Raw genomic sequence first — 18,827 nt, 5'->3', positions numbered from 1 at the left:
GCATTTGCCTTGCATGTGGCTGACCCAAATTCAATCTCCGGCATCCCATATGGTCCCCCAAGCACTGCCAGGAGTAATTTCTGAGTTTAGAGCCTGGAACAACCCCTGAGCATTGCTGGGTGTGACCTAAAAAGCAAAAAGGAAAAAAAAAGAAAAAAAAAAAGCAGATACAGGAGTAAACCCTGAGCATAGCCAAGTATGACCCCCAAGCCATAAATAAATAAATGAGTGATATCATGGGACCCAGAGGACTAGGGCTGCATGAGCCTCAACAAAGGAGTGTGGCCACGGCAGTTTCATAAGCCAAACATGTGCGAGTGCCCCACCGTGAGCCTCACGGAAACGCCCAGCAAGACCCCACACCCTGAGTCTCAACGAGGGGAGCGAAAACAAGAGTGAGGGGCTGGAGCGATAGCACAGCGGGTAGGGCGTTTGCCTTGCACGCGGCCGACCCGGGTTCGATTCCCAGCATCCCATATGGTCCCCTGCCAGGAGCACTGCCAGGGGTTAATTCCTGAGTGCAGAGCCAGGAGTAACCCCTGTGCAGTGCCAGGTGTGACCCAAAAAGCAAAAAAAAAAAAAAAAAAGAAAACGAGAGTGAGTCCTGAAACTAAGGATGCGCCCCGCCCCCGCCCAGGGCCAGCACAGCTTAGAAAAATTCTTTCTAACCACTACTTGTGGACTTTCTTGCTTACTCGTTCCGTGCCCGACTTCCCTACAAATACACAGAGGCTTTCAGAAGAAATTCCATTTCGGGAAACTGTGTCACAGACACGGTCACCCAAACACCACAGGACACACAGAGTGACCACAGCGAATAGTGGAAACCGTTCACCATTGATTCCAAATTTCAGTGCATTCTTCTTAGGGACTTCAATATAACTGAGCTTTTTGGTAAAGGCAGACACAGAGGTGTGGGTGGGTGTGGGTGTTGCTGGGGATGGAACCAGGGCTCACGTGGGCAAGGCCAAAGCCGCCACTGAGCGGCATCCCGGGGAACATGGAGGTCACGACAGAGGCAGCGACAGGCCTCTATCCGGCTTCTCTCCCGGCAACTAGGAGCACTGAGGCAGGAAGGGCCAAGTATGTGCGCATGCGCCACTCAGGTCCCATCTGGGCGGGATCCAGTGAGTGTTGTGGGACTAGGGGCAGAACAAGCCCCCCTAGTCCAGAGGCTGGAGCCCAGAGTCCTTGCACGTCTATTCAGAGACTCAGCCCAGAGAGGGGAGATCAAGACGAACTAAGACCCTAAGGGTGGGGCCCTATAGGGTTAGTGTTCCTGGAGGAAAACACAAGCGGGGGGGGGGGGCAGCCTCAGCAGGAGGCGTTTAACTGGTACCCCAGTCCCACCCAGCCCGTGCCAACTGAGGACGCAGCCAGCCACCCCCCCGGACAGGCCAGGACCAGCGTTTTCAGCAGACAGGCTCACCTCTCACCGGGTGCAGGGCTCGGCCTGCGGACTCTGGGGAATGATCTCTGCTGCTACAGCTGCTCAATCCATGCTCTCCGAGACAGCCCTGAGCAGATTCACACACTGGCATTACCTGCAGGCCGTGGGCCCAGGGATGGGCAAGGACTGATCCCCAACAGTTGTCCCAGCCTGAAATCATCATCATCATCATCATCGTCCGCCCAGATTTCCCATTTCCCAGTAGCTAGGCAGTCACACCCAGGAACTGCCGCCCCTCCCCCCGCCCCCCTGTAATCCCATCAAAGGCCAGCATCCAGAGACTTAAAAGCAATTTCCCGGATATGGTAGACTATATCTTATAGCCAACTTCTCCCTCTGGGAGAACCTGGCAAGCTACCGAGAGTTTCCTGCCCACCTGGGAGAGCCTCGCAAACTCCCCATGGTGTATTCATATGCCCAAACCAGTAACAAGCGGGGTCTCATTCCCCTGACCCTGAAAGAGCCTCCGATTGGCATCATTGAGAAGGAGTAGAGAGAGGCTTCTAAAGTCTCAGGGCTAGGAAGAATGGAGACGTTACTGAGACTGCTAGAGAAAATCGGAGATCAACGGTGGGATGATGATGATGAGGAGGATGATGATGATGATGACCTGTCTGTTCCCCTTGACTGCATTACCAACACATCCTAATTGAAGGAGGAGCAGGATCCCAGGAAAGATCTAGTCACCCCAGAAGCATCCTTGGACACTCTCCCCTCAGTCCTCAGGTGACCCACCCTGCCCTCCATGGAGTCCGTCCGAGAATCACCCCCCAAAAAAGACACCAGAGCTTGCAAGAAAACACACTCAGGCCTTTATTGTCCAGTTTGGCTTCTTGGTTCATGGAGAACCATTAACAATAACAGATGCCTTCGCCCACCAACTGCTCAGGCTGAAGGAGCTCAGGGCTCTCCACCCCCACACCCAGCACGACCCCAACACGCCCACACACCAGAGAAACAAAGCAGGAGCACTCTAACCAGAGGAAGCAGGGAGGGAGTCGCCACTGGACAAGAACACAGAGGTGACCCAGGGGCTTCGGCTCAGGACAAGAGCATGTCAGTTCAGTGGAAACTGCATCAGGGGAGGTTTCCACAGTAGACTGGAGACCGGCAAACTCCTCCTCTCCTGCAGGGCCACTTCAGATAGTAGCCCAGGTGCCAAAGAAGTGAGGTTCTGGCCAAACAGTTCTGGCTTCTTCACCGTCTGGAGGCAAAGGGTAGAGCCAAGAAAGAGGAGCACTGGGAGGAGGAATCCAGTGTCCCTGGTCCTTTGGAGGCACAGGGTAGGCGTCAGGGAGGGGGGCCTCGTCAGTAGGCACCTGGTGTCCCTGCCTGGGGCCTTCTCTGCCAAGCTCATCCAGCTCAACCGTGTTCCTGTCAAGGATCCGGGACTCCACGTCCTCCGCCTTCTTCCCGCCAAAGAGCCAGTAGCCGGCGCCGGCCCCCGCCAGCAAGGCCAGGCCGAGGTAGGCGTTGTAGGTCATGGCGGTCAGCATCAGCAGGTAGCCCAGGGCCAGCTGGAGCACGTGCAGCGCCGTCTGCAGGAGGTGAGCGGCGCTCAGCAGCTGCTGCCGGGGCGTCTCCTCGGGGCAGGTTCCGTCTGTTCTCGGGAAAGCCGAGCACTGGGCGGGGAGCCTCTTCTGGGCCTTGTGCAGAAGTCTCTCGCGAGCTCTCTTGAGTCCCTCGTAGCCCAGGGCCAGCAGAAACACAACCAGGAAAGCCAGGGCCATGGCCTCAGCCGAGTCGATCAGCAGCCCCGCAAACAGCAGCTCCACGTTCTTGTAGCCGAAGTAGAAGGTCATGGGCATCCAGTGTGCGCCGCCGCCGTGGGAGTGGGGCCCCGAGGTGGCCGGGGGCTGCTGAGGAGGGGCCGGGGTGCTGGGGTGGCCCATGGTGCTCATCCCGGAATGATGGTGCGAGTGGTGCATGGTCCCAGGAAAGCTGTGTCCTAGAAGATTCTGGAAGGATGCTGGAGTCCTGCACTGCAGCCTCTTCTCAGAGTCTCTGGCAGCACCAAGTAAGGCTCCTCAGAGCCCTGCTTCTTATGTACACTGGGAGGAGACCCTCCCTGACCTTCCCTGACCCTCCCTGACTCTACTTAGAGACCCTCCCTAGAGACCCTCCCCAGAGACCCTGACTGAGAGATCAACTCTTCAGACCAGCCTCGCTGGTCACAATGGCTAAAATCTCAGAATGAACAAAAAAAGAAATAATATTCTCAGCTCTATCCAGGTAATATTATTATCCAGGTATTATCTATTATCGTAGGAAGAGAATCGATCATTCTCCAGGAAAAGCAGTTCTTCCTTCTGACTAAAATGTGATCATTTTTTTCCATTTGGAAAGGAAACACCCAGAGATGCTCAGGGGTTCCTGGGGTCCCGCACTCAGGAATTGCTCCTGACAGTGCTTGAGATGGGATGCCAGGGATTGAACCAGGTCAGCCCTGTGCAAGGCAGGTGCCCTACCCGCTGTACATCGCTCTGCCCCTCTCAAGTGGGTTCACGTGAAGCAAAATAAAGCCCAAGAATGTTGCGAAAGCTGATTTCAAAATACCATGATGACAGTGACGGAGGCTCTGGGTTGGGCCATATAAGCTTTCTGGGTGCGAGAGATGCGGTCTCCAGGAGGCGGGGCCTTACCAAGTTCAGTGCACACGAGTTTGAAGACTGGGGACTGAAAAGCACCTCATTCCACTCTCCAAATTGTGGGCCACTGGACAGAGAACTGAGGCACAAAAGCAGAGTACATTAAAGCCAGAGAGACCCAGCACGACCTAAGCAGCGTATTACTACACTTGACTGCACATAAATCCTGCAAACTCGGGGCCAGAGAGATAGTACAGGAAGTAAGGAGCTGCCTCACGTGCAGGACACCAGCGCCTTTGGCCTCTAGCAACACGTGATGTGCCTTGAGCTCTGCAGGAGTCACTGCTGAGCCCATTGACAGGACTCATCCCTGGGTATCACCGAGTGTGGTTCTACCGCACCCTGCACTGTAGCACTGTAGCTCTGTCCTCCCGTTGTTCATCGATTTGCTCACGCGGGCACCAGTAACGTCTCCATTGTGAGACTTGTTACTGTTTTTGGCATATCAAATACACCCCAGGGAGCTTGCCAGGCTCTGCCGTGCAGGCGGGAGACTCTCCCACAGGGACAGAGCAATCAAACCCAGGTCGGCCGCGTACAAGGCAAATGCCCTACCCACTGTGCTGTCTACAACACCCACAAACTAAAAAGCAAAATTCAGGGGCTGGAGCGATAGCACAGCAGGGAGGGTGTTTGCCTTCCACGCGGCCAACCCAGGTTCGATTCCCAGCATCCCATATGGTCCCCTGAGCACCGCCAGGGGTAATTCCTGAGTGCAGAGCCAGGAGTAACCCCTGAGCATCGCTGGGTGTGACCCAAAAAGCAAAAACAAAACAAACCAAAACAAAAAAAATCACACAAGCCATAATAAGCTTCAAAAAAGTGGAGATCTGAACATAGAAAAGCTACATGTGTGACTAGTTTACAAAAGAACAGAAAAATATGACCATTGCCTGTATCACATGTTGTCTCGCTGCTCATCGATTTGCTTGAGCGGGCGCCAGTAATGTCTGATTCATCCCTGTCGCGTGCTAGTGTAACCCAGTGGCATCTGCTCCTTCCAGGAACATGAACAGCATCAAACCGTCCATTCAGGGTTTTGACAAAGAAGTCCAACCATCTCTTAGGTGGGTGGCCAGGCGTTCTTTTGATGTCCCGTGGAGTCCAGTCAGTAATACCTCTAGTCCAGTGTTCGTCTCCAAATCCCTAAAGGTGTCTGGCCCATCTGATTTTCGATGCATTGGCAAATGAGGCAGCTGCCCTGATTCTTGATCGTTGATGGAAGTTGGAACTCCGGATACCTTCTCTCACTTGAGTGAAATGTGTACTCACTATACTTGGGGAATAGTTCTTATAAATGACCCGAGATGGCGGATTTAGGAAACAAGGTCCTTGAAGCAACTATCACAATTCTGTCCAAAAAAAATCTAAGGTAAAGTTATGCAAATACTTCAACTAGAGAAAAGCTGCAAAGACAGTTATTATGCAGGGTCCCCTGAACACTTTCGGGGAAGGCCCTGAGTCCTGAGCCAGGATTCCCCCAGAGCATCCCAGCAGGTGGCCCCCAAACCAACCACCACACAGACGCCAACTCAGAGGAAACAACCCCCAGATGCACAACCAAGGGGAGAGCCTGTGACCGGCCAACCCGCTGATAAGCTGTGACAAAGGAGCTCCAGCCCCTGAAGGGACCGACACCAGGTGACCCTCTGGTCACTGAGTCTGAATAAGGACAGAGCTCAGCAGGGGACAGTCCGACCGGCTGCCGCAAGTTCATCAGCCAAAGTGGCCTCTGGGAAACCTCCTCAGGCGCGAACAGCCCCAGGGAAGGGCCGCTGGGAACCCCGGGAGGAAACGGGCCCTGCAGCCAGGCCAGCGGGAGCCAAGTCCTCCAAGCCACGGGCACACCGAGACCTCAGGAGGCCAACCTCGCCCTGTAGGGGACACAGGGGAACCTCTGCGCCTCCCACGGGACTGGCAGCACAGCCCGGCCACACTCTGTCCCCTGCCGTGTCCTTCCCGCGGCCTCCCCTGGTGACTCTGTGCCTGTCCTGCCCCGGGGGCTACGGGCAGAGCCTGGCCCAGCCCCGGGCAGCTGCTTCCCCACACAGGACTGAGGGCGCAGGCCTGTCCCTGCCCAGATCCCCTGGGGAAGAGGCAGGGACCAGACGCTCTGGGCTCTGACCCGTCCCCGTGACTCCATCTCACTGCAGCTCAGAGTCATCCTCGGGGAGACTGTGCCGGCCCAGACCCTCCCCAGACTCCCAACACCTGCTGCTGACCGCGCCCTCCTAGTCCCGCCTCGGGACCTGTGCCGACCCCGTGACTCCCAAGGCTTCATTTCTGCACCGAGGGTGGCCAGCCGGGTTAAGGGCCGTCCGGGTGCGAGTCTCCATTCACTGCTTTGGTCGCGTTGTGCTTGGTTGGGTCGATGCCAGGGTCCTGCTGAATTAAAGACCTGTGAGGACCCTCCTGCAGCGTGTTGCCGAGAGTGTGCGGACACGGGGACTCTGGCCAGAGAGACCGCACAGCGGGAAGGTGCTGATCTCCCGTGTGGCTGGCCTGGGCTCCATCCCCAGCACCACATATGGCCCCTGGGCACTGCCAGGACTAAGCCCCAAGCACCACTGGGATTTTTTCCTGAGCGGTGGCACAGATATTTGGTGGGCGGGGGAAGGGCAGGAAAGAAAAAAAAAAACGGCAAATTCTAACACCCAATGGGTAGAAATGTTGATTCAGAGCAGGGAAGGTGACAAGAGGACTCCTGTCTCATTGCTGTGCTTGGGGCCGGGGCTCTGTCATATTCGTGGCGCCCTAAATATACCCTGGCATTGCGCTGCTGGCTCCAGTCCCTTGGGGGAAACCCCAGCACCTCAAATTAAATGAGGGGTAGAAATGGAATAAAAACCTGTCGGGTAGAAGTGATGCTTATCATGATCACGATCACAAAATCCCGTTAATCACCGATTTTTCGGGTGGGCTCAGTAACCTCTCATTTTGTCCTTTCCCTGAGATCTTACAAGTCTCTCTCTACTCGGCCTTCCCAAGGATGTCGCACTGGAGGCTCTTTCAGGGTCAGGGGAATGAGATCCAGCTTGTTACTGGCTTTAGCATATGAATACACCATGGGAAGCTTGCAAGGTTGTCCCAGGTGGGCAGGAAACTCTCAGAAACTTGCCAGTTTCTCCCAGAGGGTGAAGTAGGCTACAAGATATCACTTCTGGGAGCTTGCTTATAAGTCTCTCTCTGGATGTTGGCCGTTGATGGGATTACACACACCTGGGTTCCTCTGCGGGTACCTTCATGCATGAAGGTACCGGTAGAAGTGATACTTATATCCAAATTCATTGCAGAAGGCTCTTGTTGAGTTTGATATTCAGGTGCATCAAAATGAATCTGAAACTATTGCTGGGGACTGAATGGCTATTGCCCAAGAAAATTGATGTGCAGAATCCAAATCTGGCTGTGATGGTTTTAAGATGTGGGCCTTTGAGAGCGATTGGCTACTGTGGTCCTATAGGAAAAGCACCCTTTTTTGGGGGGGCGGGGCGTTGAGTTGGGGCCAACCTGGCTGTGCTCAGGGCTTACACACTTCTGGCTCTTTGGTCAGGGATGAGTCTTGGTGGGCTCAGGAGATCACATGGAGGGCTGGGCATCAGCCCTTGGTCAGCCACATGCAAGGCAAGTCTGACTGTTGCACTCTCTCAGGAAGACCCACTTTATGCCACCCATTAATCCAATTGCAAAGAATGGGTGACCAAGTGTGAAGATCAAATAATTCGGCCTTTGGGGCAGGAGCCGTAGGATAGCGGGTAGGACATATGCTCTGCACAGCTGACCTGGGTTAGATCCCCGACATCCTCTATGGTCCCCCTAGCACCACCACAAGTAATTCCTCAGTACAGAGCCAGGGGTTAGCCTTGGACATCGCCTGATGTGGCCCCCAAACCAAATAACAGCAAAAACAATAATAAAGAAGCTTATACAACAAAAGACATGAGGAGTCCTTCGTTAGAGCACTGTGGCTAGAACGCCTGCCTTGCATGAGTATGGTCACGAGTTCTAAACCTCCATGTCCCATATGCCAAGAGCAGAATCCGGCAGCTCTGGTGTTTGTGCTCCCCGGGGCTACATGAGATTTGCAACTACACCCCATCAGGTAAGGACCAGTACTACCAAGAGGCTGCAATGGCCTGTAAGCACAGGAAGCAAAGGCGGGGAATTAGACCGGAGGCCCCAGGTCAGCAGGCTGGTGAGGGTCACGTGACAGGAAGCAGGAAGCACCTGCTCAGCCCCTCTGAGAGCAGCCAGGGGAGCCTGCACCCACCCCTCTGGCTCCAGGCAGGAAGAGTCACTGTGTCTGATGGGAATACGTTGGTGGTTCCGGGGCGAAGTGAGGCAGAGGGTGCAGCCCTCGGGCAAGGGTGGATGGGGTGAAGGAGGCTGTGGCCCAGGGAACCCCAGGACCAGACTTCACAAGGGAAGAGTTTGAGTCTCGAGCCACTGGGGCAGGGATCAGTCTGTGTATCCCCTGATGCTGCTGTTTCTGCATTAGCCGCAGACACTGAGCTGGGTAGAACCCTGTGGGGCCCAGGGCGTGTCAGCCACGAGCAGGGTGGCGTGTGGGTGACTCTGTGCCCGTGGCTGGCTCTCAGACAGGGATCCTGCTGCACATTTGGATTCCAGAAAACTCCAGAAATCCCCAAAGATGCATCCAGATATGGTGGAGAGTTGGGGGGCGTGGAGGTGGGGGAAGAAATGAATGTCTTCAACCATTGGGTTTTTGTGGACTGGGCCGTGGCTGGTCACAGGTGGGTAAAGACATTTGACATGCTGCTTCTGGGCCAGGAGAGGCAGCAGAGCACGTAGGGCCCTTGCCTTGCATGCGGCTGGCCTGGGTTCCGTCTCAGGCACCCACGGGGTATCCTGGAGCCTACCAGGAATGACCCTGAGCGCAGGGCAAGGAGGAAGCCCTGAGCACTGTCAGCTACAGCCCCCCAAAAAACAAAACCAGAAAATGCTGCTGATGGTTTCTTTCGGGGGTGCTTATTGGGCATAGGAGGGACTTGTCAGTCATACAGGCCTGGATCTGGGGAACTGAGACCAAGTGTTCCATCCAGCCATGCCAGGCCGCTGGGATGGGTGGGCCTCAGGGACCCCCAGGACTACACCTTTTACTGATTGGGTCCCTCTCAAGTGAAAATAACTTGAGTTATTAAATAATCCAGTCTTGCATGTACTAGGCATGAACACACAGCCTCTGCTATACTTCATCACCCCATACCTGAGAATCTGGAGACAGACTCCTGAGTTATTTTTCTCTAATATATGATATGTATATATGATATATGGTATATGCAATATGCCACATATTAAAAATATATTCAAATCATATATACTTAAATTATATGTTTTATATATATTACATGTATAATTTGAAGAGCTCTAGAGTTTTTTTTTTCTATTTAAGTCATACCTGGCAATGCAGAGGGGTTATTCCTGCCTCATGCACTCAGGAATTACTCCTGGCGGTGCTCCAAGGACCAGATAGGATTCTGGAAATCCAACCTGGGTCAGCCTCGTGCAAGGCAAATTCCCCACCCACTGTGCTATCGCTCCAGCCCTGAAGAGCTCTGGTTCTGTTGTTTATTTAACTTCTATTTAAAAAAAAAAAGTTATTTTCAGTTTATTGACCATTTTTCTTATTAAAAAAGAGAACTGAGCCCAAACTCATCTACATGTCATTAGTATGGTCTCAAAACACGTATAGACTGTTCCACCTCCTTCCACCATAAACTCACCAACTAGGTTTGGGGGGGTGGGCATATAAACACATATTGATGTTTCATCCCTAACTGTACTCAAAATGTACTTAATTGGGGGGCCAGCGTCATACAACAGCAGTTAGGGTGATTCCCTTGCACCCCAGTGACCTGGGTTCAATTCCTGGCACTCCATAAGGTCCCCTGAGCCTGCTGGTGGCTGAAGTGATAGAGGGAAAGTGTCATCTCTGAATGCAGAGCCGGGAATAATCCCTGAGCACCAGGAGGTCTGACTCAATCTCCCACACCCCTGCCCCCTCCAAAACAAAGGTAAACGGGGGGAAAAAAAAAAGATGTACTTAATCTGATGGCACAGTGGTGAGAAATGGGACTCAACAGCCACGAACAGACTTGGGTGTGCCAATGACCAAGCCCGCACTGAGGTTTCAGGCGAGTCTGCTTCCTTAGCGGCACAAAGTGGATTGTTACTACACGCCCAGAACAATGAAAGAAGAAAGCAAACGGTAACTGAACGAAAGTGTTGCATTTTTTAATCACGTTGAGAAACAGTTACAGAGTTGTTCATGATTGGATTTCAGTCAAACGATGTTCCAACACCCAACCCGCCCCTCCCTCCCTCCCTCCCTCCCTCGCTCCCTCCCTCCCTCTCCTTCCAGGCATTGTAGGTTTGCAGTACAGATACTGAAAGGTTATTTTGTATATCGCTTACATCCTTCCAGCACTCAGTTCATGTCCAGGATTGTCACAGTGGCCCCGTCTCCAGCCTAACTGTTGTCCTCAAGCACACTCCACCCGCACTAGTGGCCAGCTTCTGACCACAGACCAGTCCTCCTGACCCTCACTCCTACTGACTTTGGGTATTAGTTTCATGCTATGTGTTTATCTTTATCTTCTGCAAATATCTGTCTCCTTCCTCTGACTTATTTCATGCAACATGATCCTCTCCACGTCCATCCGTGTATAAGCAAATTTCATGACTTTATTTTTCCTAGAGGCTGTGTAGTATTCCATTGTGTAGATGTCATTTATCCGGTCATTTATTCCTGAGTACTTGGGCTGTTTCCAGATTCTGGCTACTGTGACTGGTGCTGCAATGAACAGAGGAGTGAACATGGCACTTCTGCTGTGTGTTGTTGGTCCCTCGGTATATTCCCAGAAGTGGTATTGCTGGGTCATAAACAACTCCATTTCTGCTTTTATTTTGAGGTATAACCATATTGTTTTCCAGAGTGAGGCCCAGTTGGCATTCCTACTAACAAGGAATGAGAGTCCCTTTCTTCCTGCAAAAGTCCCAGCAGTGGTTGCTGTTGTTCTTTTTGAAGTGTGGCAGTGCCTATGGTGTGAGATGATCTCTCATTTTTGCTTTGGTCTGCATCTCCCGAGTGTTACTGATGCAGAGCATAATACAGGAATGTGTTCTCCTTCCTGAGAAAAAAAATGATATGTCTTTTTCCTGTCTTGGATTTTTAAAAATTACTTCCATTGAGGCGGCCGGAGTAATAGCACAGCAGGGAGGGTGTTTGCCTTGCACTCGGATGACCTGGGTTCAATCCTCGGCATCCCATATGATCCCCCACGCACCACCAGGAGTAATTCCTGGTGCAGAGCCAGGAGTAATCTCTGAGCAATGATGTTGGGTGTGACCCAAAAAGAAAAAAAAAAAATTACTTCCATGGAGGCTTTCCATCTGAGATTGGCTCAGAGGGAGAAACTCCAGGGAGAGTCTCTAAGGAGGGTCAGGGAAGGATCAGGGAGGGGCAGGGAGGGGCAAGGAGGGTCTCCAACCAGGATATATGAGTGGAGGGGCTCAGAGAAGCCTTAACCAGTGTCTGCCAGAGATTCTGAGAAGAGGCAGGACTCCATCAACCTTCCAGAACCTTCTAGGACACATCCATTCCCGAGACAATGGCCCATTGTCACCATGACTCCGGGATGAGCACCCTGGGCCACACCAGCGCCCCAACTTTTCCTGGGACCATGGACCACTCGCAGCATCACTCCGGGATGAGCACCATGGGCCACACCAGCGCCCCAACTTTTCCTGGGACCATGGACCACTCGCACCATCACTCCGGGATGAGCACCCTGGGCCACACCAGCGCTCCTACTTTTCCTGGGACCATGGACCACTCGCACCATCACTCCGGGATGAGCACCATGGGCCACCCCAGCACCGTGGCCCCTCCTCAGCAGCCCCCGGCCACCTCGGGGCCCCACTCCCACGGCGGCGGCGCACACTCGATGCCCACGACCTTCTACTTCGGCTACAAGAACGTGGAGCTGCTGTTTGCGGGGCTGCGGATCGACTCGGCTGTGGCCATGGCCCTGACTTTCCTGGCTGTGTTTCTGCTGGCCCTGGGCTACGAGGGACTCAAGAGAGCTCGAGAGAGTCTCCGCGCCCAGTGCTCGGCTCCCCCCAGACCAGAAGGAAGCTGCCCCGAGGAGACGCCCCGGCAGCAGCTGCTGAGCGCCGCTCACCTCCTGCAGACGGCGCTGCACGTGCTCCAGCTGGCCCTGAGCTACCTGCTGATGCTGACCGCCATGACCTACAACGCCTACCTCGGCCTGGCCTTGCTGGCGGGGGCCGGCGCCGGCTACTGGCTCTTTGGCGGGAGGAAGGCGGAGGACGTGGAGTCCCGGAACCATGACGTGAACACAGTGGAGCTCTATGATGTTGGCAGTGGGAACTGACCCTCCCTGCAGGGATGAGCCCTCACATCCTTGTCCCTACAGCATCTTCTTGACGCCTCTGTATCACAGCAATTCTGGTGAGCTTGAATCTTCTGGGCTCACGTGGCGACAGCTCCTGGCAGCTGTTTCCTGATGAGCTGGACTCAGGAGAGGAAGCGCCTGGACAACCCCGTCTCCCTGGGTCTGTGTCTCCTCTAATGCACATCCCAGAACCTGGCTCCCCTGGTGACTGTGTTCCTGCTTTCTTTCACTGATTTGGGGGTGTATTGGGGTTACCCTGGGTGAGGGGATGGAAAGGGATGAGCTCTGTCAGCCAGAACTGTTGGTGGGCAAAGTATATTTGTTATTTTCAGCGAATCCAGAAACCAAACTTGGCAATAAATGCCTGGGTGTGTGTGCTCTTCAAGGCAAACTCCTTTGTCTTTTTTTTGGGGGGTCGATGCTCTGGAAGGACTCAGTGGAGGTGGGTGGGCCAACCAGGGACTGAGTGGAGCGTGTCCAAGGATGGTTTTGAGAGTGACTGGATCTTTCCTAGATCTTGCTCCTTGGAGCTTGATGATAGCACAGTGGGTAGGGCGCTTGCCTTGAATGCGGCTGACCTGGGTTAGAATCCCAGCATCCCATATGGTTTCCTAAGGAGCGTCAGGGGTAATTCCTGAGTGCAGAGTCAGGAGTAACCCCGGTGCATTGCCGGTGTGACCCAAAAAGCAGAAAAAAATTATAGATCCTGCTCCTTCTTGCATTAAGGTTTTGTTGTCAGAACTGTCTCTGGGTGCCATTGAAGGGCATTAGTGACCAGGATCCTGGGACTCACAAATGAATCTCGGAAGAGAGCAACAGGCTGCAGAGATCTGTCTGGACTGCAATTACTTAAAATCTTTGAGTTCCCGGGGCCAGAGCGATAGCACAGTGGGTAGGGCATTTGCCTTGCCCTCGGCCAACCTGGGTTTGATCCCCGGCATCCCATATGGTCCCCCAAGCACTGCTAGGAGTAATTCCTGAGTGCAAAGACAGGAGTAACCCCTGAGCATCGCTGGGTGTGACCCAAAAAGCAAAAAAAAAAAAAAAATTAAAAAAAAAATCTTTGAGTTCCCAGGAGTGCATGCTACTAAGGTGGCCAGGCAACATCTCATTTATTTTTTTTTTTTTACTTTTTTTGTTGAATCACTGTGAGATAGACCCTTACAGACATCTCATACTGTTCATCACAAGCAACACAAAATAAATGATCTAGCATCTGCCCGTGGGGCAGGCTTGAGTGGTGGTGGGATAACTCTAAATGATGGTGGTGTGAAGGTGTAATGGTGCTGGGATTGGTGTTGAAATACTGAGTGTCATCAATGATTGTGAACAACTGTGAAAATTTAAAAAAATTAAAGATTGCATGGGTGGTAATGGCACTCAAGGGGAGCGAACGTCTATTTTGAATCCACCCTGAACTCTCTCCCTTCCCTTGGTTACCTGCATGGTCCCCAGCAAAGGCAGCAGGGCTGGAGAGAAGGTTCAGGGGATAAGGCTCTGGCATTGCACACGGGTCATCTGTGTTTGATCCTCAGCTCTCCGTGCTGGGCCCCTGAGACCATCTGGGAGGAACCATGAGCACAGTGTAAGGCCTAGCAAGTGAATGTAAAGAGAGTTTGGGATTTTGACGGGGAGAAAAAGGAAGAGGAGTCCCGGAGATACTCAGCCCTGCTCTGTGGCATGATGGTTTAGTGCCAGACCTGACATGCGTGTTGGTGGCCCTTGTGCAGCGCCTGGTGGTGCCGGGGTCTCAGGCTTCACCCTGCATGTCCGGCAGGGACAGCCATGTGGGAGCCAGCTCAGGGTCCTTGCCCCGCCCTGCCCACAGCCCAGCACCTCACCCAGTGCCTGAGCCCGCCCGCTGCTGTCCTGGGGAACATGGATGGACACTGAGCAGCAGACGTCTCTCCCCAGGCTCGCTGCCCAGAGACACTGGCCAGAGACCCGACCTTCTCCCCAAGGACACGGCGTCTGGGCCCTGCACCCAAACAGGCTCCCCTCCTCCCCGGGCAGCTGGGGACACCGGGCAGGGGACTGAGGCTCACCCAGGCCGAGCCCGGACAGCACAGGGAGAGCTGCAGCCTGCAGGCGTCAGAGTTAGTCTCCCTCTCGGTGCTCCAGCAGAGCTGGGCTTACCCGGTACTGCCCAGGGCTCCCCCCTGGCTGTGCTCTGGGGCCCGGCGCTGCCCAGGGCTCCCCCGGCTGTGCTCTGGGGCCTGCAGACACCCTGGTGATGACCAGCCTGGACTTCAACGGACGGTTTGTTCCTCAGACGCAGGGAGGCGGGAGCCTGGTTAGGCCCCTCGGCGGGGCTCAGGGTGGTCTGTGGCCCCTCACCTTGCTCCTGCGGGCCCTGATTCCACCCAACCATGAAAAAAAGCAGGAAACAACCAGTGTTTTCCTTTACACAAGATCATTCTGTTGAAGCCTTGAAGCCTATGAGAAATACATACGGAGATTGTGAATCAATGAGCTGTGAACTGTTTCCAATATTTGCTCCAATCTGTGTCCTGTGATTGAGCACTATCTCTGACACGGTTTCCCCAGAATACCATTTCTTCTTCAAAGTCTCTGTGTATTTCTAAGCTGCTTTAGTTTAAAAATGAATTAGGCTAAAACAAAGACAGCTCACCACTATGGCTAGACAGGATCCTTCTAACCTGCGGTGGTCTCCGGGGGGTGCGTGTCAATTGTCAAGGCTCACCCCCATGTCCACTCCTTCAGTGTAGGGTCTTGACACACGCTTGCCGGGTGAGATGTGGGTGTCAGCAGCCATGGGGTGGTGTCCAGAGCCATCTGCATCCTGTCCTGATGGTTCATTTTCTCAGGGAAATGGGGAGCAGGAACTGTGCTGAAGATGAGCACTGTGGGGGGAGGAGTGGACGCAGCCTAGAGGGGTAATGAAGATGCACAGATCCTAAGGGAGGCTCTGGTGGGACAGGACCAACACTGTGGCTTTCTCAGATGGTGCCCAGCCAGTGGTGCTCTGGGCTTATTTCTGGCTCTGCGCTCAGGGATTCCTCCTCCCTGGCTCGGGGAACCATGTAGGGAGCCTCCATGAGGACAGCAGGATTAGAATCCTTATAGGAAAAGACCCAGAAGGGTCCCCCCAGCACCCCAGTCCCACCCCAGGCCTGTACCAGGTGAGGACGCAGCAAGACCACCAGCCCGCCAACCAGCAAGGGAGAGTGCAGCGGAGAACTAATTGCCGGTGCCTGGATTTAATGTTTGTCTCTTGGGTTTTATTTCTGTTTGCTTTGCTTGCTTTGGGGCCACACGGGCAATCCTCAGGGCCTACTCCTCAGTCTGTGCTCAGGGGTCACTGCTGACTGTGCTCAACGGATCATATGTGATGCCTGAGTTTGAAGCAGGGTTTTTACAGGTGGTGGGACTGCATGTGACACAAATATCATACCTCATACATACATAACTGTAGGAGAACATTGGGTTTATCCTTTCAGCCTTGTTGCAGGGAACTTAGGTTTTTCCGGTTACACCCATCACAGTGCTCCCAAGACACTCCCATTCCTTTGTTTATCTGTAAAGTCTTCTCTGCATCCTCCTTCCCAACCAGTCAATCACCTTTTCCCTAATCAGATTCTGTTGTAAGATCAGATCCTTCTAAGGACTCTGAATTTGTATCGCAAGTTAGTGTCTTTTGCATAGTTTACTTTAAAGCAATGTCCTTTCTGTATGGACACAGGAAGACAGTTAATATTATGCTTTGTAACTTGGGAGTTGACTGACTCCAAATAATATTTACTCCTGGGCATCTGCTTTCTCAACTCAGTTGCCCTTAGTTCCCAGCACCCCAAAAGCAGGTTGCTGACAAGGGGCGGGATTGACCCAGGGCAAGCTGTGAGCTACCCAGGCTTCGAAATGGGCCAGGCCAAAGCACCACAATACTCAACTATAAGTTGAGGGCATGATCATGGACAAATGCTGTCATGATCCAAAGGTAACGAGACTAGGACCCTGCTGGGGTTAGCAAGATTAACCTGGCCTGAGAACTGTGGTCTGGAATGTAGAGTGAGATGTCCTCAGGAAGAACCAAACTTTAAGCTTATCTCTTACTGTGCTCATACAGAATCACATTGCTAGACAGATTAGAAGTAGATTCACTACAACTATGTAAGTGGATTACTAGCTGAGGAAAGGAGAAAGGAGAAAGCGACACACCCTTGTTTAGATCCCACCCTTGAGCAGATCTCTTAGTCATCTTCTTAGATGAGATTTTCTCCTTGAGGAGTGGTCTTACCTCTTTGTTGGTGTACTAATGTTCCAACCCACCTCTGTGTCACCATCCTAAGTGATTGCTATATATTAATTAATTAGTTAATTAATTAATTAATTAATTAAGACTGTAGGAGAATTAAGGGAGAACACACAGAAGTAGGGGGAACACACAGAAGCGAGAGAGAGAAGCAGAACGGGAACGGAAATTGGAATAAACTGCAATTGACACCGACCAGCCTGGCACTCGTACCTTCCTTCACCTGCCCGTCTCCATCAGCCTCCATCCCGTCTCACGCAGGGGGAAGTGGCGTGAGACTACCGAACTCGGGCAGTAGGAGAGATAGAGCTCCCCGTGGCGCTGGCGTCTTTTGTGAACATGTACATAACATATATACATATATATATACATATATATATATATATGTATGTATACTTGGCCCAGACAGTGCCTGGGCCTGAGACAGTCCCTGCGGGCGGGAAGTGCAGTCTTTGTTGCAGTTGTTTCTAGTTCTCGGATTCTGTGTCTGTCTAATGCATGGGCTCCATCCCTGGCTCCCTGGGATTATGCTTTCGCTTGTGTGTTGTGCTTATGATGGTTTCTTATCCTTTTCTTTGTTATGAAAATTGTTGCCCAGTGAACCCAGACCCCAAACTTCACGATAAACACTTCACAACAAACACTTGAGCTCTAGGGCTCAATGGGTAGGAACTCTCTAGAGCGTGTTCCTATGTGTGATGATCTGGCCAGAAGTTTCTAGCATGCGCACAGGGCGGGTGGTGCATTTTAGCAGCAGTCGCCAGAGCAGACTAGAGCTTTGCTGGGACACTCCGCACTTTAGACCAGAGCTGCATTCTGGACTCAGGGTTGGGGATGCTCTGGCACCCGGTGTATGGCAACACTTGGGACCATGAGCCACTTTGCAAGCTCTTGGGAGGTTCAATAACAGCTTTTGGAAGGATGAGGATTCCCTGGCCTGCAGACAATCTCAGGGCCCTGGGGATAAGAAGAGAAACCCAGGGGTGGGCGACCGGAATGCTGCAGGGGTGGAGCTCAAGTCTTGCCTGGCCTGCAGCAGCCCGAGCCAGGGGTTTGCACACCCTCCCCCAGGTGTCAGAGCTGCAGCCCTGGCTGAGCCCACCGCAGCCGGGAGTGAAGCTGGTGCCCCCCAGCTCTGCTGCGTCCAAGGAACACCACATGCTGCAGCAACCGTTGACTGTCTGGTACATGGACCAAGTCTAGGACCACCGGCAACCCCCGACGACTCCCCAAAGCAGGAGAAAGCAATTCAAGCTCCTCCTTCATTAGATGTGATGACCTAGGCACCAGGCAAAGAGAAATGTTCCTCAGATTTCTTTCTAAATTGAAACTTTTATTCCCCCCACCAGTTATACTCTTTTTTATGTGTGAGATTCTGGTTGCCGGGCCTGTGGTGCTAGTGAGGTTCTCTTGGCTCTGCTCAGGGGTCACTCCTGGGGGAGCACACATGAGGAGGCAGGGATTGAACCCAGCTGTAGCAAACTACCCCTGTTTGTTCTCTTTGGCCAATATAATCTTCTGATTTGACAAGATCATTATAATCCAAAGAGCAGCAGGACCCCCTGAGAGAACCACCAGCCCCCAGAACACACATCCACGGGCAGCGCCCCTCCTCCTGATCTTCACCCCCCACCCTGTTTGCAGGCTAGAAATTTCTGGACAGCTCATCACACAAAAGGACACGCTCTAGAGAGTTCCCAATCATTGAGCCCAAAAGCTCAAGGGTTTTATTGTAAAGTTCGGGTTCTGGGTTCACCGGGCAACAATTTTCATGACTAAGGGAAAAATAAGAAACCATGATAAGCAAAATACATAAACGAAAGCGTAAGCTCAAGGAGCCAGGGATGGAGTCCGGGCATTAGACAAGACACAGAACAAGGACCATAAACCAGGAGTTTGTGGTGGTCCAAGGGCTTCATCTCCAGTGAGTGTTTCTGTCCAGCAGGAAACAGTGTCCAGGAGCACTGGCCTCCTGAGTGCAGGGGCAGTGAAACTCAGCAGAAGGCGGCCACCCGGAGGCC

The 18,827-nt window shown here is 53.0% G+C and overlaps 2 protein-coding genes across 2 annotated transcripts; one reads left to right on the top strand and one right to left on the bottom strand.

Annotated features, from left to right (window-relative positions):
* Window positions 1-1,270: 1,270 nt before the first annotated feature.
* LOC101549731 (high affinity copper uptake protein 1-like) lies at window positions 1,271-3,378 on the bottom strand. Its single transcript, XM_055130306.1, has 2 exons — window positions 2,770-3,378; window positions 1,271-1,279 (listed from the first exon to the last, which is right to left on the bottom strand). The coding sequence occupies exons 1-2, from the start codon at window positions 3,376-3,378 to the stop codon at window positions 1,271-1,273; spliced, it is 618 nt and encodes a 205-aa protein (XP_054986281.1).
* Window positions 3,379-11,942: 8,564 nt separating this feature from the next.
* LOC129403355 (high affinity copper uptake protein 1-like) lies at window positions 11,943-12,512 on the top strand. The gene has a single exon (XM_055130304.1). It carries the CDS (start codon window positions 11,943-11,945, stop codon window positions 12,510-12,512), a length of 570 nt encoding a protein of 189 aa, XP_054986279.1.
* Window positions 12,513-18,827: the final 6,315 nt, after the last annotated feature.

The sequence above is a fragment of the Sorex araneus genome, chromosome 3 (genome assembly GCF_027595985.1).
Source record: "Sorex araneus isolate mSorAra2 chromosome 3, mSorAra2.pri, whole genome shotgun sequence".
Classification (NCBI taxonomy): domain Eukaryota; kingdom Metazoa; phylum Chordata; class Mammalia; order Eulipotyphla; family Soricidae; genus Sorex; species Sorex araneus.
This window is presented reverse-complemented; position numbering and strand designations above follow the sequence as displayed.

Excerpts from the sequence above, each read along its gene's own strand:
- LOC129403355 (XM_055130304.1), top strand. The coding sequence starts at position 11,943 with ATGGACCACTCGCACCATCACTCCGGGATGAGCACCATGGGCCACCCC.
- LOC101549731 (XM_055130306.1), bottom strand. The coding sequence starts at position 3,378 with ATGCACCACTCGCACCATCATTCCGGGATGAGCACCATGGGCCACCCC.